At 47.1% G+C, this 17,252-nt stretch overlaps 1 protein-coding gene across 3 annotated transcripts in view; it reads right to left on the reverse strand.

The window, feature by feature from the left end:
• Positions 1 to 551: 551 nt before the first annotated feature.
• Positions 552 to 17,252, reverse strand: part of LOC146782967 (cornifelin homolog) — a 48,856-nt gene continuing 32,155 nt past the window's right edge. For all 3 annotated transcript variants that reach the window (XM_085639590.1, XM_085639591.1, XM_085639592.1), the window contains exons 3-4: positions 8,485 to 8,663; positions 552 to 6,848 (exon numbers count right to left, since the gene is read on the reverse strand). In XM_085639590.1, the coding sequence (XP_085495716.1) occupies positions 6,687 to 6,848; positions 8,485 to 8,663 (341 nt within the window). In that variant the 3' untranslated portion in view covers positions 552 to 6,686. The remainder of the gene's footprint in view (positions 6,849 to 8,484; positions 8,664 to 17,252) is intronic.

Below are 17,252 nucleotides of genomic sequence, written 5' to 3' on the forward strand. Positions count from 1 at the left end.
TATTTTCCTGGCTTTGTTTTGGTGTTTCCTTAAGATTAAGTAAGTCCATTCTCTTTTCAGTTTTTGCTCTTTCCCAGCAGCTTTTGATGATGTTCTCCTTATATCGTTTCGGTCAGAAACGTTGTTTCATGTCTTCGCTCTCTTTTTCCAGTTCTTTTTCGTTGGAACAATTTCTCGTGGAAATGGCTCCAGTGAATGGAAATTGCTCCAACGGATATGAGGTTGTATAAGTTACTTATTTATCATGTAGATCACTCGCGAGTGGGACACTCTTATGTGTGGTAAGTGCGCTTTCATCCGCACACACCCTTTCCACCTTACTACAGGTGTAAGAGTAAATCAGATGACCACAATGCAACGGGAGGAATACTTGGATTTCACCCACTGGAATTCTCTGGCCACATTCCAATCCATTGTTCTTTTGCTCACTGTGCTATCACAGGACAAGACTCACCTGTCAGCTGGGCTCACTCACCCTGGGAGGCTTACAGGCCCGCATCTCACACTGCATTCTCAACATAATAAAGGCTAAACACAGACACCAATGTATGTAAAGTCAATGCGTAATTAAGCACGTTTAATGATGTGTCTACAGCGCAAGCGTCATGTTACATAAGGTTTTAGACAGGCAAACAGGAAGGAATAGTTATTTTACAATATTTTTGCTGCTTGTAAGATAAAATTAAAAAAAAATCAATGTGGTGCTGTCTAAAACCGAATCCCAACTTCATCTTGTGAACAGTGACAAAGCTCACCTGGGCTGGGGGTGGGCGCCGGTGGGGTGGGGACTTGCTTTACCTGCTGCAGAGGAGGCCGGGGTCCATTGTGTGAACAGGGGGGGGGGGGGGCGTATAGCGCAGCTGCCCCCAGAGGGGCACATACTGTGAGTCTCTCAGTCCTGAGAGGCCCCGGGTGCAAACACAGGGCAGTGTCAACACCTAGAGGCCATGTGAGACAAGAGAGTAGCCAGAAAATGTAAATACTCCCCACTTTGATCCATACCTCGAGTGCCCTCGGGTGGGTGAAGCGAGTAAGCCCCACCCACCGTAGATGATGTCACTTCATCCTGCCTTCTGTCCATCTATCTTTCTATCTTGTAAGACTTTCATGCATGCATCCATTCATCCATCTATCAATAATTCCATTCTTTAATCCTCTTTCCATCCATCCATCCTTCCTCCACCAGTCTGTCTATCCACCCTTTCATCATTACCCTTTTCCATCGTTCCACGCACACTCCTAACCATACATTCATTCTTTTTAATCCATCCATCATTTCACCCTTTACTAATCAATTCACCCATCCATCCTTTCACTCTACCATCCAGACTCCCATTCCCTTCATCCATTCACTCATTCATCCATCCTTTCATCATTCCAGTTATTCCTTCTTTCACCCACCCATGCCAAAGTTGTTTTACCTTCCACCCACCCTTCAAACCTTTCACCCACCCTTTCATGATTTTTAAACCTTCTTCTTGTCACAGTTTCTTCCTTCTTTTCATACGTCCTTCCTTTGTCTCTTACTTCCAGCCCTCTCTTTCCTTCCCTCTCCTTTTCTCACCATTTCACCTTCTGGGCCTGCGTTACTATAATGTGTTTCACGTCCCTGGACTCTGTTATGGTTTTCCTTTAATTTATTTTTAAGAGCTGTGGTCTGCAGAGCTGCAGACAGACCAGACCCATAAATAACTATAGGTGTCAACGTTATCCCCACGTCAGCTGCAGAACCTGGGGGTTCCATGACGCCACTGATGTCAGAGGCCAGAATGTGTATGGGTCAGCGCTGAGAGGCCATGGGGATGGACCCCTCTCGATGCAGAGCTGTGCCGAGGATGCGCGTGCCTTCATGTGAGTGGGGCCAGGGCTGCAGGCAGGGGAAGTCTCCCGGTCTGGGCTTTCTGGTCAAAGTCTGCGATGATGCGTACATTGCATACCTATCCCGAATGACATAAAGGGAACAGAGACACCCGTTTTGACCAAAGAGAGCACCAGCATAGCGCCTAAAAGCGTTGCTTGCATCAGGGGTTGAACAGGGTGATTGTCTGGAACCTGTGCACAGGGTTAATTAAGATATGTGATTTATGGCAGTGAAGCCACGAGAGCATTTTGCCATTTGATCTCGCTCGGTTCCCACTAAAAAGCAACTTAATGGTCTCTGCCTTTAATTTAGTGCCCCCTAGTGGTAGCTCTCTAGGGTGGCTAGTGTTACCCTACCTGGCTTCATAGAAGAGCTGGTCCTGAAAGTGGTCTCCCATGCAATGGCTGCATTGATGTACGTAGATGTGCAGGCCATGAGGCAGGGCCAGAGCAGGGATATGGACGATCCTCTGCTGCCACCCTCAGGTAAGATTGATGCTCTGCACGTTGTGAGGTCACTAGATACAGGTCTGTTCTTTCCCACGGCTCCCTCTGAGTCTGTGCAAAGGAGCTTCCGGGAAGTAGTACACTGGAAAGGAGAAAGAGGTCTGCACATGCGCGGGCTGAGGCACTGCTGCACTGTATGCAACCCTTCCTGCCTGAGCTCTATAAGAGAGAAGGGCCATAGAAGGTGATTTAGATTGGGCCAGTAAATTCAAATCCACCAATTGGTGGAGAAAGCGTTGAGGGGCATATTATCAACCACGGCGTTAAAATTATCACCGCTTTAGCGGCAGTAAACCGCCGCTAAAGCGGCGATAATGGGCTTGATAATATGCCGCAGAGAATTCCCATAGAAACCCATGTTCTGGTGTGAACATGGGCTTCTATTGGAATTCTCCACGGCATATTATCAAGCCCATTATCGCCGCTTTAGCGGCAGTTTTCTGCCGCTAAACCGGCGATAATTTTAACGCAGTCCTTGATAATATGCCCCTATAGTGCCCAGTAACCGCCTCTTGCCTCCAGATCTGGTCCAGCAGGTTTGCTTAGCATTGGTCCTCCGATACTTGACATCTAATCTCGGCCTTACCACTTCACCTAAGTAAGGTGGACATTAACACTGTATTCTAAAGATGGGTGGGCTCACAATACAGTGACATTTTCCTAGGAAGGGCAGCCCCCTGGCCTCACCATTAGAATCACTGCCAAACCATTTGTGGTCGATTGGACTAGTTCGAAACGTAGAACCAGGAGAAATGGTTTTTAATCCTGGCCTCTCAATTGTCTAAATTGCAAACTCTTGGGCAATCCCTTTTGGAACGTTTTCTTCTGCTCCCATTGTGGCGAGACTGGCAGTGTTCAGAATCAATGTGAATGTGAAAGCTGCTGGTAAGTCTGCTGTTTAAAAAGAATTGACTAAATAGTACCCGGGTGAGGGGAGAATGGCCCAGTCTCCTGGTATATTTACAATAATGCAATTTGGTGCAAATGTATAGCCTTTGCAGCAAGTAGCAGCTTGCTGCAGTCTTGGCTCCGTTACTTTAACTAACTGTTTGATTCTAGGCAGATCATATTCTGCCGGACTCTGTCCACTCATCTGGAAATATGTCAGCCCTCTCACCCAGGCTGAATGGAAGAGATAAACACCAGGGTGCATGCTCCCGGGGCAAGGCCACAGCGTGGGCATTCATGAACATATTCAGGACTATTTAAAGAAAATGTATTATTATTTCGGATGGGCGACTAATTACTTCAAGGAATAAACACAACCCTCAGGGTGAACCCTCCGAGTCACTAAATTAACCAGAGCCCACCCCCTGTTAGCTGTGGCACAGAGCGGACCGGCTTAATTTAGGACAATGTGTAAAGCATTTATTGAGTACCAACACAAAGGATAACATCAAAATGCAAAACCATAAAAAACCCAAAGTGAATTAGAAAAAATACTGTAAAAGTTAATAAGCAAAATGACACCATAATGAAAAAAAATCAAATAAGAGGAACCGGAGATAAGATGTTTTAAAGTTTAAGTAGAAATAGTGCCTAAAAGCAGCAATGCTAGTCAGTGGTTCTATAGATGGGACCGAGGTGCAATTTGATGCTCTCCGCGAGGAAGCGCGGGTCGGGTACATCAACCATGTTTATCCTAGTTGAAGGTTTTTCCATCTGACTAAGCCATTTAAGTCCTAGTCCACCAAGGCATACACTTCTATAGCCCCCATGCACCCTCCCTCGTGGACCACAAGGCATACATAGGGGTGACATACTAATATTTAAAAGGGAGTCTTTTACTTGTCAAAAAGGATCATTGTAACCCGTCGCACTGCAGCAGCCGTGCTACACAGGATAGGCCCGAGGCCTTGTTTCCTTTGCCCCTGTACTGGATGGCACAATAGGTGCTACAGCCCACTAGAGGCACGCACTTTCCAGGCTCTGGGTGTACCTTGTACACCATGTGCTAGGGAGTTATTGGCCAGTTAAGTCTACCAATTAGGAATAGGCCAATTCAACTTTGTTTAGAGGGGGAGAACAGACACAGAATTACTGGTTAACAGGGGTAAAGTGCACAAAGTTCTATAGCCAGCAAACAAAAATAGGCTACAGCAAAGGCAATAAAATTGGGGTGACCACGCAGAAAATGTGGATTTCCAACAGCAGTTTAGCAGAAATTGGCGAGATCCGCATCTCAAGAAAGTGTTCCAAGCGACATTATGCCGGACCCTGCCTGTGCTGCCCCTTCTTCCTCTTACCCACAAATAGGCCGGAGGAGTGAGAGTGGTTTGTCCTTAGAGAGGGTCAAAAGTGGCAGGAACCAAAGTGGCTTCCCATAGTGCCTCTCTGCAGGCAGCGAGACAGAAGCCACGATTGCAGGCCAAAATTCCGAAATGCGGGACTGTTGGCCACACTACTTCCCCCTGCCTAGCATCCCTATGGGAGAGGGAATCTCGCTGGTGAGAGGCGCTTCTTCCGGGCACTGCCCAAAGGGTTCCATTTGTGCTGCTGCCCCCTGTGCAAAGAAGCCTGCTGAACGCTCTTAGCAGTGCAAATAATTGTTAGAGGAAATTGTTCAAGTTTTCACACTTCAGGGACTGCCATTCATCTGGTTGCTACATCAAGGCATTTTTGGCATCACATGTAGAGCCATGCAGAATTGTATGTAAGCTTGCAAAATCATCAAATGTACGACTTTTGCTTATGTGAAGTTGGCAAAATTCAGAAAATTTTGCACAGTTTTCCTTTGTCAGGGTCTGGCACAAGAAGAAAATATATTGCAAGAGACTGAGTTGAACAAAAAACCTTTGGCTGGAGACATGTTAGAACAGAAAATGTCTTGTAGGAGACTTTTTTCAGTAGAAAATGTTTCGCAGGAGACTACTTTGAGCAAAAAATGTCTCGCCGGTGATTGCTTTGAGCCGAAAATGTCTCGAAGGAGATTGCTTTGAGCAGGAAATGTCTGGCCGGTATTTACTTTATGCCAAAAATGTCTTGCAGGAGACTGCTTTAAGCCGAAAATGTCTCGCAGGAAACGTGTTTGAGCAGAACATATCTTGCAGGAGAGATTTTCTACTAAAATCAACCTCTTGCCGATATCTCTTGTACATTTTGAATGAAAGGTCTGTCCTCACTTTTTATATATTCATATGAAATACTACAAGGTAAATTCCGTGAAATTTGATCTGATTTCGTATAAATTTTGTCTAATTCTCACAAAATTTCATGAAACGATGTGAAAATAAATTTCGCACAGACCTATTAAATGACTTTAGCTCCCTAGGGATTCTCTCTTTGGTGGCTGTGGTGTGTGATTTGTGTTTGGTATTTGTTAAAATGGACTAAGGTAGTAATGGTGCATTCACTTCCACACACGGAGCGGCACACGCAAGCACAGATGTCCACAAAGACCAATTCACAAGAAAGATCGACATGTAGGCAGTCAAATGCACACCCATGTACAAAAGCCCACACACCAAAAGATACACAGATAAGGAGGCACACATGGGCACATCTGAACACGCAAACACTGCAGCACACACACACACTGGTTGCTGGTTGGTACAGCACTTCACGCAACACACGGGGCAGCTCGGTGGTGTTAAATGTCCTCCAAGAGATTGGGTCAGAAAAGGAGAAAGGAAGCGCTGGAGTCAGGAACCGCACAGCATTCGTTGAGGGTAGTCTAGCATAGTGGTTCTTAACCTGTAGTCCGGGGACCTCCGGGGGTCCGCCAAGCCTATTTAGGGGGTCCGCGACTGCTTAGAAAAATAACTATAAGGAACAGATTAATAAAGTGTATATAATCAAAGAACCAAAATGTACCAGTGAAAATGTTAAAACGTTTTGTGAATGTGAAGGAATTTGCAATTGGAGGCTAAAAATTAAATTAGGAACCTAAGATTGATTTGTGGGAGCAGGTCAGGTGCACGAAACAGAATATAGGAAGGATGAGGAGGGGCCGCACTTGAATTTAGAAAAGCGCCAACCTTCATATTAAAATGATATAAAATGTTTCATCATTTACGAACCTGTGTGCTTGAGGAATTCTTGTTTCTGTATTTTTTGTGTATTGTTTTTCAGTTCAAATCAAGGAAAATGCTAAGGCTGGGGTCCCCGGCCTCCAGTAATGACCCAGAGGGGGTCACTGGAATCGGATAATGATTCACTGGTGGTCTCCAGGTTCCAGTAATGATTAAGTCGGGGTCCCCAGAAATCAAAAGGTTAAGAACCACTGTACTAGTATATTGCGACTTGCTTTACAGTAACTGTAGACTGGACATAGGAGTGCGGCGTGGGATGCTGTGCCCTCCAAGTGATCCCGATGACGGCTACATGGGCCCCTGTGACGTCAGCAGTGGTACGGTGGCCATGGTGGTCTGGGCGGTGACCACGTTGTAGGAGCACTTTCTCTTCTTGACCTCGCGGGCCATCTGGCACCAGGCGCAGGAGTAAGAGCAGCAGAACACAGCGCAGTCACTGCAGATGGAGCCCTGTAGGGGGCGATAAAGGAGGAAGAAGTGAGAGACCACCTTCTAAAGCCCCCCTTCCCCAGATGTTTTTTCACCACATTGAGATGAGTGAACCCTCCATACAGCCTGTGTAGAGACAAACGTGGGTGGAACTTTCATGAGAGAGTCTTCAGAACACAAAAACGACAAAACTAAAGAAATGTTTTAATTCATAATTAAAAGTGTTCTAGGCTAGGCCTCAAAATATTTGTAGAAATTTTTCCTAACAACCAAAGCGTTATATTCGCTTTTAAAATAATCTTCTAACATTTTAGTTTGGCAATTCAAGCTTTTTAAATCTGTTTCATCAACTATGATATAATATTTGGATCAATTAGCCCAGTTTCTGCTGAATATAATCTTGCCTCCTTTCGCAAACAATCCCAACCCTTTAAACCCCAATAATTAAGTTGTATGACTTTTATTTAGCCTACAACATTTATTCCACTTTTCAGTTAAGAATGAAACCTTATTTTACATTCCTGAATACATTGTTTCACCATCTCAGAAACAATTCGTTTTGTTTCATTTTTCCAAATAACTACTACGACCTTTTACCTAACAGTTCCGAAGTGCTGTTTACTAGTCAGAATAATATTGGTTTAAACACAATTTCATTCCTTTCCTTTCATTTACTCTAACACTCAAGGGTATGAAACAGAGATACTGTTTTTAATTTGAAGTACTCTTTATCCAATTTTCCTCAGAGAAAAACACATTCAGCATTCTACCTTTTCGATGGCCGGTCCAACTAGAGGAAAATTGCTGATCTGAAAACAGGCGAACTATTTTGACCCCCAAAAATGGAGCTAACCCCCTGCCAAGGTTGAACTCTGCCTGCTCTGGGCCCTTCTAAGGCCCCATGAGTGATTAATTACCGAATTACTTTCAGGTCAATACCCGGGGAAAACAATTGACCTCTGAATTCCTTCAAAGCATGTGTATGGCCAGAGAGCCCTGAATGCTCATTGGACGGACAGCTGATGACGCCACAAGTCCCCGCTTCTTGGTCACTGTCATAAACAAAGCCATAGGCAGTACAGTGAACATGTATGTGTATTCTGTGGGGCGCTGCGGGCATTTTATGACCTGGTGGTGCAGGAAACATAAATAGACATACTAGTACGCAAGACTTTGGTGGAGTTACAGGGACAATTCAGGGCATGGGGTAACGGGGGGCCTATTGCGTGTTGAACTCCAGGGACTTTGATGGGTCCTTGGCACATTCTATACTCATGTTGAAGGAGCTTCCTGACCGGTGCCACGTGGGCATTCAGTGGTCAGTGGCACTACCACAACATTCTCTGAGACGACTGAGCCCCTTGACTGAGTGATGTCATAGGAGATGTCATGATTTAGATGATGCATTGTGACGAGGTCATGACATGAAGTCTTGGTTGCACTTCCAGGTGAACCCGAGGAGACATTGCAAAGGATGGACAGGGCTCTTGTGGGGACCTGTTGTCTGAGTATTTCGTGGAATGATCATGCGCTGGAAGGTCATAAGCATCAGTGCATTGTGTGAGTCCTAGACATAAGGGTGTGTTTTCATACCCCTCCCTGGGTAGAGCAAAGGGACCCCTTGATGTTAGTGGAGTCCAGGGTGCTCTCATCGTACCTTTATTCCGTGTCTCTCCCGCAGGGTCGCACGGATGGCCAAGGACGCCGGCGGGCAGAGCGCCCCGCATCCGATGTACCCCACGCAGCTTGGGTCCAAAAGAGGCAGGCAGGCACACTCCCCCATGTCCATCGCAGTCTGGCACATCAAACAAGGGAAGCACCAAACGGCACAGCAGCCTAAGAGAGATGGAGAAGAGAATGTGACAGTAGGGAAGGAAGGGTGCGCTAGGTTACCCGCTGCTTCATGGAGTGGACAAGGTCGTCCAAGGCCACTGGATCTCTGCCAAGGAAGCCTGGCAGTGCCATACGATGAAGGAAGATCAGATGCACAGAATCATGACTTTATCATCAGTATTATAAATTACAATAGGACAATAAATGCATTCTTCAAAAATAGAACACTTTTTGCTAAGAATGATCTGCATCTGGCATTCTTTATTTTTTTTTTAAATGTAAAGCTAATTGCACCTGCCCTGTCGTGGTGGTGGAACCAACAGGGCTGGGGCAGGGGAGCGCCTGAGACTCTTTCCCCTCACTCTCCATTGCGTTCTTTTGAGCGCCATCATGGGTGGAGGGGCGTGAGGGTGAGCTCAGTGGTCCCTTTGGTCCTGGGTGAGTTGGGGGGCCAGGAAAGGGGACGCATTAATGTGAAACAGCATCCCCCCTCAGGCTGGACCTCTGTGTACCTCCTCTCCGCCTCATCAGTAGCTGCACCTACCTGGCGCTTTGCGATTATAGGGACCTATTCATGTACAGAGATGTATGTAAGTAATAAAAGTTCTGATTGTTCAGTGTTTTGTCAGCGTGCTGTGGTGAAGTTTGTGGGACTGATGTGTACCTTGTACTTGCGTTAGGGTTGTGAGTGCCGGCTGCTTCTGGGCCCTGTGGCCTTCGCCTCTAGATTCTGCCGGCGGCTATCTCTTGGGGTTTGAATCGTTGGGGAGCATGTCTAAGAGGTTGGCAGTCTCCAGGACTAATCACCCACACCTGCACGGTGGTGTTATGCTTATGTTGTGACCAGTATTGCGTTTCCTGCTATTAACTTAGGGGCATATTATCAAGACACGGCGTTAAAATTATCGCCGCTTTAGCGGTTGAAAACTACCGCTAAAGCGGCGATAATGGGCTTGATAATATGCCCTTGAGAATTCCCATAGAAGCCCATGTTCTGGTGTCAACATGGGCTTCTATTGGAATTCTCTGCAGCATATTATCAAGCCCATTATCGCCGCTTTAGCGGCGCTTTTCTGCCGCTAAAGCGGCGATAATTTTATCGCCTGGATTGATAATATGCCCCTTGGAATGTATAATTCCAAAAGTCAATATAGGATTTAGCATTTTGTGTTTTCATCAATCAGTGGAGCAAGCAATTCACAATTTTCATTGATTCTTGATGTTTATAAATACATGCCGCTGCACATTAGACATACCCTTGGTGCTTTTATTTAAGGCCTGCATGGCCCAATGCCTCGTCTGTGAAACCCTCAGGCTTTTTTTAACAAGTAACTAGCATGTTCTTTGTGTTTTCACAACTAGCACTGGTGCAGTGAATCACAACTAAACCCATTTCAAGATGGCTGCCGTGTTATTTGCAATGTGGGCCCCATAATCATTTTCACATCTCGAAAGAGGCAAAGGTTAGTCCGAGCTTGTGAAAAGGAGACAAAGCAAAAAGTCCCAGAATATTTTAAAGAGGACCCATCTAGCATTCCCTCTTAGAGGAGCCTCACCAAACCAGCCTGACCAAACCCTAAATTCCTCATTCCATAGCAGTGCCACTGGCTAGATACTAACTTTATTTATTGTATATAAGGGAAAAGATTCAAGAGTCCTTGCTGCAGTGACGTTTCACCTTTTATTCCTTTGATCCCTTTTAATTAATAGCGCCTTGAAATCAGCAGCTTGGCTCTTTATATTGTTGCATTTATTGCATTGATGCCACGCTGCAAGGCTCAGTTGGTTTACAAACATAGTGCGTTGTTATTACATTTTAACCGTCCCTTGTTATGAAGTGCTTGAATTATGGAATGCCCATGTTAAGAGCTTAGGGCCATATGTATCAAAATCCTCTTTTGCGATTCTCAAATAGTGATTTTTTGCCAATCGCTATTTGAGAATCGCAAAATGCTATGTATGTAGGATTTGCAATAAATGTTGTGAATCTTACATATTCCTTAATTGCGAATCTCAAATTGCGATTCGCAATTAAGGAATACCTCCCCATTCATTCCTATGGGCCTAGCAGCCCATAGGAATGAATGGGAAGACATTCTCAATTTGCGATTAGCAATTAGAGAATCGCAAAATGAGAATGCAATTTCAAGGGTGCAAGGGTGCCAAAAGGACACCCTGTTGCAGCCCTGAAATAAAGCATGGGTGCACATGTGGCGCACATACATGCCCTAAGGGCATGTATGTGCTTCACATTGCACTTTGAAAAATGCTTCTTACATTGCATTTAAGGAATCGTAAAATTTGCGATTCCTTAAATGCAATTGCAAAATAGGGAGTCGCAAATTTAGCGATTCCTTATTTTGCACGCAGATTTGCCTTCATACATACCACTTAGCAAAATTGAGATCGCAAATTTGCTTGATACATATGGCCCTAAATCTATATTTTTTGTTTTCACTTTGTTGCTTGCTGCATGTTCTAAAAGTACCAGATATTGTCATCATAGTCTGTATTTGCACACGGTCCTGCTCAGCGCTCGATATGGACGTACGGTAGTCGCTCTCCCAGAGTGCCTGGTGGTAATGGGATGTGCAGTACTGAACCCCTGCTGAGAAGTGCTGTCGTTCCCCCTTTTAAGTTAAAGAAGTGCAGGTTCTCACTGCCTGCCCATTTTCAATACTGGCCTTGCTGCCTTTTCCACTCACCGTTTTTTGATTCTATCTTTTTGTGTCACTTGAGTCTTGAGCAGGCGCCCCCCGCAACTAGAGGAGGAGGGCCCTTAGTCACGCCACAGGCTGGAAGCTCAGCTGGCACAGGAAGTGGAGACGAGGGGTCGCCGGGTTACCTCGTCAAGAGGCTCTGGACTATTCAAGCCAGCACGCCAGTTAGACCTTCCTCGTTGTCCCATTCATCTCGCCTGCTGCGGACCAGGATCAGCCGTCGCTGTCAATCACCCACCCACCCCAGAGCTGGCGGTATCCCTGGCAGATAATAAAGGGGGATACACAAGAGTTATGATTCTGGGACTGGACTGTCTCCTTGGCGGGGTATGAGTTGTGTGGGCACCGGGCAGGCGGGTGGGGGTTGACCTGCTGGTGGTCTCTGGAAGTTCCTGCCCTACTCCATGATGCCGGGTTTTGGGACTTTTGGGGGATTACATCTGTGTTCAGGTACCTCAGTGGGCTGATGCGCTAAGTGGTGCCCTGTTTTTAAGTTTGTGGTTCTCTTCCGAGGCTGGAGTAGATGGAGATGGGTGGGGCCTTCTGGCACACTGCGCACGGTGGATCTCACGACTGTGTGCTGGACATTCTTGGAATGTGGAATATGATATTTGACTTGTGTATTCATCTTCCATCTTGCTTTTGATATCTACGGAATACATGTTTTATTGATGCACACCTGTTCTTTGACGGACTTCGCTTATAAGCAATTTTAAATGTTGATGTGAATAAAAAGGCTACGCCTTGGAAAACCACAAACTGGTTCTAATCTCTGTTCTTGAGCACCGCAGCGAGAGAATGTGGGGCGAGTTCCACGGCTGTGCGTACTATATTTCATTTTGTTATTGTTTTTGGCCTGTGTTTATCAGTTTCACCGGATCACACATGTAGTGTGACTGGCACTGGTTTTTAAGGGTCATGTCTTCTGTTTCAGTGAGTCACTGCCTTTACTTTGAATCCACAGTTCTAAAAGTGTGATAATCACATGTAGGTGTTCACACTTTAGTTTGTTAGACTGACCTATATTCGTGTTAATGTGAAAGAAGAATGGGGGAGCCTCAGTGTGTGCACAGGGCACGGTTTTGCCACAGAATGACGACTGAAGCCACACATGTGGTTACTTCCTGTGCACCTTACAGAACCATTGTATGTAACACAACCAATGCACCAGAAAAACAAAACAAAAAAAGATCTAGATTAACTACTAATATTCGGTTCCGGACTAGAGTGTGTGCAACGAAAAGTGCTTTATTGCCTGGTCAGAAGCCATAGCAGAAGAGGTGTGGCGCAGCGGCCAGGGTACCTGACTCCGGACTACAGGGTTCACAGTTCGAGCACCGGTGCCGGTGGCAGGTTAGCCCTGCACCATGTGACTCTGGGCAATAGCTCGCTTAATCTTCCCGGGGGCCCTCAGCGCCGGGACACCACTTCGGAGGTAGCTGTGCGCTTTACAAATACTGGTATTTCATTTCATAGCGCTATTTAAATAAACTTATGATTACAATTATAATACATCTCTAAGGGTTTATACAATATTAGCTAGTTTGGTCATTTTATTAATCTATTACTAGGTCACTCTTATTTTAATGATCAGTATTGTTTTTATGTCATTTCATTTATATAGTTGTTCTGGGAAATAGCAGTCAAACGTTCAGAAACTGTACATGTCTGTTAATGCTCAGAGCTTACCAGTGGCCCACATCACTGATGCTGTGAGCTGATGCTGTTGTGCATGTTTATGTGTGCTGACTAGCCCTCAGCAGAAATACTGAGTGCATCCTCGTTCATTCCCACAGCCCTGCTCCCCCAGGGCCACCGAAGGAGGGTGAGGGTCTGCACGGGATCTACCGGGGGCCAGATGGCTCCACCACACTGGCACCCAATGCGGTTCCAGAGTGGCGTTGTGTCATAGGTGGTGACCCAAAGGGGTCACAATATATTTAAATCTGTAGTGAAAGTGGAGGCGTTCACCGGGTACCTATAAAGGGGCATATCTACAACGCGGCGCTAGAAAATTATCGCCGTTTACGGCGATAATTTTATCGCCTAATTAGCAAGGTCACGCTATCGTGTGAAACCTTGCATTAGCGCACAAATTCCTAATGCCCAGCTTTGAATCTCTAATGAGATGCAAAGTGGGCGTTCCAGACCTAACATGACAGGAGAAATGTCGCTAAGCGACATTTCTCCTATCATCAAGCCCCACGCTATGAAGCATAGTGGCAAGAAAAGTAGCGATAACCCCTGTTATCGCTACTTTCCTGCTACAGGACTGACTTAGCCATGATATCCTATGGAAGGTGGATATCATGGCTATGTTTGTGAGTCCCTATCAACAAGCTAACGCCACATTTCGTAAGATTATCGCTGGGTTCCCAGCGATAATCTCACGTTAGGCAGTTAGCACTAGGATTTTTATCGCTTTTGATATAAGCGATGCTAATAGCACGCTATCTCAGCGATAAAAATCCACGCTAGCCGGTGATAATTATCCTAGCGCTAAGTGCGCTTAGCGATAATTATCGCCGGTTGTTGCTGATATGCCCCAAAATTCCCTCCTTCATGTACAGAAGGTACATCGGCTGGATACCTTCTCCAGTTTGGTTGATTGACAGGTGCCTCCAGCATTTCCAAGGTGTTGTTGAGCTCAACGACTTAAAAAAATGTCCCGGTTTAATAGGAAAGTTGCAGAGTCCTACCAGGGCTGCCATACCAACAGAGGTAAAGGTGCTCCCAGCCTTCTCTGCCTACCTTATAGCACATGAGGTGCACGCAGCGAGCGGCGATGTCACGCTGCAGTAGAAGGAATTAATAACCTACTCCAGGAGTACTTAATTCATGGGTAACTATTGGTGTGGCTAATATATGACATTTGGAAATATGCCTTGGATTTAAGTGTATAAACAGTGTTCTGCTGGTGGTGTTCCCCGTGTCACGTTGCTAATAGGAAAGAGTACCCCACACTGGAGTGAGAGGGTTGACTTGTAGCACCCGGATATACACCACATAGTACAATAGTAACCCGCAGATGGCAAGGGACATGCGAAGGGATCAAGTGGAGACATAGAGACCACTGCAACAATATGTGTCATAAGCGATGAGGGCTGGACCAGCACCCCCATACTAGCACCCTCACACTGTGCTCATCGTCCTGGGTGATTGTCCTCAAAAGCAGGAAGAAATTCATTTTTGAGTAGCAGACAAAATTCTGCACATAGATGCTTTGCATCCTCACACAAATCCTCAGGGAAAACAAAGACCCCTGGTAATGCTGCGTACGATAGACATTACAACAAACAAATGAGTGTACGACCAGAAGCAGGCTTGGTGTTGTCGATGTGCCTCCGGATCTTCTGTATTTTTTCACTAAAGAAGACATCTGTGGAAGGTGGGTTGGGGATCAGGTTGATGCAATGCTTGATTGTCTAGAAGAGCTTTCTTCTCATAAAGTTCTAGTGCACCCTTAACATAGTCGGCTTCTTGTCTTACAACAGTCCCATTTAAAAACTGTGGGGTATATTCACAAGAACGCGTGATAACTACCGCATGAGTAGTGTAACGCAACTTTCAATACCCCAGCCCATCGCGGGAAAAGAAACCCGTGACAACGTGGAATTCACAACACGGCGGTACCATGCGATAGTCTGCCATAAACGCGGACAAAGTCCGCGATACAACCACCACGATGGAAATAAAAACACAAACCACAATACCAAAAAACAGGCGATGGGCCAAAGCGCGATGAGGAAATCAGCGATAAGCAGCGCCAGGCCTGCAACACACACCTGGCAGGTGGGAAAAATCACCATAAAAGTAGAAAAAAAAACACAAACACAAACTGACCAACACCGAAGCACCATGGAGGCAGCCGGAGCAGGTGCAGAGGACGAGCCCAACCCCACAAGCACCCCAGACAACCAGCCCGGGACCTCGGGGACAGGGAAGGGCAAGGACAAGAAGACGAGGAAGACGAAGTTCAGTCCGCATGCGAACAGGATCATAGTCACGGAGGTGATGGAACACCATCAACAACTCTTCGTCACCTCCAACGTGTCATTGGGCACCTAAACTGGAATATGGCGGCACATCATCGACAAGGTGAATGCCGTCGGAGAGCACAAGCGGACAAAGGACAAGGTCAAGAGGCGATGGAATAACATCAAGCGGAAGACCAAGGAGAAACTCTCCGCCAACCAGAAGGCAGCAACGCTGACTGGAGGTCGGGGCCCAGTGCCACAGCTGGAGCTGGATGACATGGAGGAGCTGGTGTCCACAGTCATCAGTGTGGAGACTGTGGCCGGAGTCTGTTGACCGGACACTGCTCGACAGGACACAACACAACCGCAACAGGGTGAGTGACCAACAGGTACTGGGAGGACAGGTGGAGATGGCCACGATGGCACACATGAACAATGAAGCACAGCACAGTGCACACCCTCAATGACTCTGGGTCATCGCCCAGACCTACAGACTGTCACAATGTACCATTCCATGCTGTCTTAATGTCAACATGTACCATGCGGCTACATACATGTGGACACATAGTAATACACCATCTCCTCTTCAAATTGCAGAGGCACCATCAAAACCTCCTGCAGAGCAGTCCCAGCCACTCTTCACTGATGACGAGGAGGACAGCACCAGCACCGACATTCCAACCATCCAAGACATCAGCTACATCGCTCCACTCTTCTCATCCATAATGGGCCGATGAGTTGTTGCGCACAGGGTTGGTGGCATCCGAGGCCTGGCGAACGGCAGGAGCCTAACGCCATGTGACGCTGACTGGGGTTGAACAGGGTTAGTGGGACCCGAGGCCTTGCGGCCGTAATGGGCCTGCCACCACGTGGCGCTGACTGGGGTTGCACAGGGTTAGTGGCATTGGAGGCCCTGCGGATGGCACAGGCACCCCGCCATGAGTCAGTGGCACCTTAAGCTGCTGAGCGGGTGTGAAGCCTGCGATGATGCCCCGTCCCGGCGGTCCAGCCAGGTCAGGTAATGTGTGCCCTGCTGGACCTCAGTGTGGGCCAGAGCCAGCGGGCTGCGCGGGCGATGCGGGCAGCGCAGGTCTACCGCCACGTGGCGTCGCCTCCTGAATCACAGAGTTAGTGGCACCCATAGGGCTGAGTGGGTGTGCAGCCTGTGATGGTGTCGGGTGCACTGGTATGTCACATGCCATGGAGTAATCAGGACCCAACACCACACGTGAGGCCTGGTGGCTTGCGGAGCGTGGCTGCATGGTTTGGAGGGTGTCATGTCCGTGGGCCCCAAGCTTGTGGCTTGCAGTGGCATGTGGTGGGACCTCCCGTCTACGCGCCAGTGGTGGAAGGTGAGCATTGAGGCCTGGGTGTGCATGGGCGGCCAAGCTCCGATGGGCGGTGGGAGGGACTGGTGTGCCTCTGCATGGGTGTGCATGGGCGGGCAGGCGAAGTTGTCTTGTGCAATTGTGTGTACTGTGCCAATCGTGTATCTGGACTCTGTTTCAGATGACGGCTCTGTCTCAGATGTGTGACTTGGGGTACTGCTATGCATGTGGCAAGTGGTTGGAGACACACCGGTGGCAGCAGGTGAGCAGTGTGCCCTGGGTGCGCAGGGGCAGCGCTCCCTCTCTTCTTCTCTCTCTCACCTTCTCTCTTTCTCACTCTCTCTCCCTCTCTTCTCCTCTCTCTCTCCTTCTCTCTCCCTCACTCTCTCTCCCTCTCTCTCTCTTCCTCTCTCTCTCCTTCGCTCTGTCTGTCCTTTGATGTGCACAGGACACACCTTCTCATCACGTTTTTTGTCTTGCAGGCTGGGACCTGCGGACTGTACAGAGGGGAGCGGCCCTTCATCATCATTTCATTTCTGTGTTATTTTTAATAAAGTTAAATTTGTT

This window comes from Triturus cristatus, chromosome 12, assembly GCF_964204655.1.
Source record: "Triturus cristatus chromosome 12, aTriCri1.1, whole genome shotgun sequence".
Classification (NCBI taxonomy): Eukaryota; Metazoa; Chordata; class Amphibia; order Caudata; family Salamandridae; genus Triturus; species Triturus cristatus.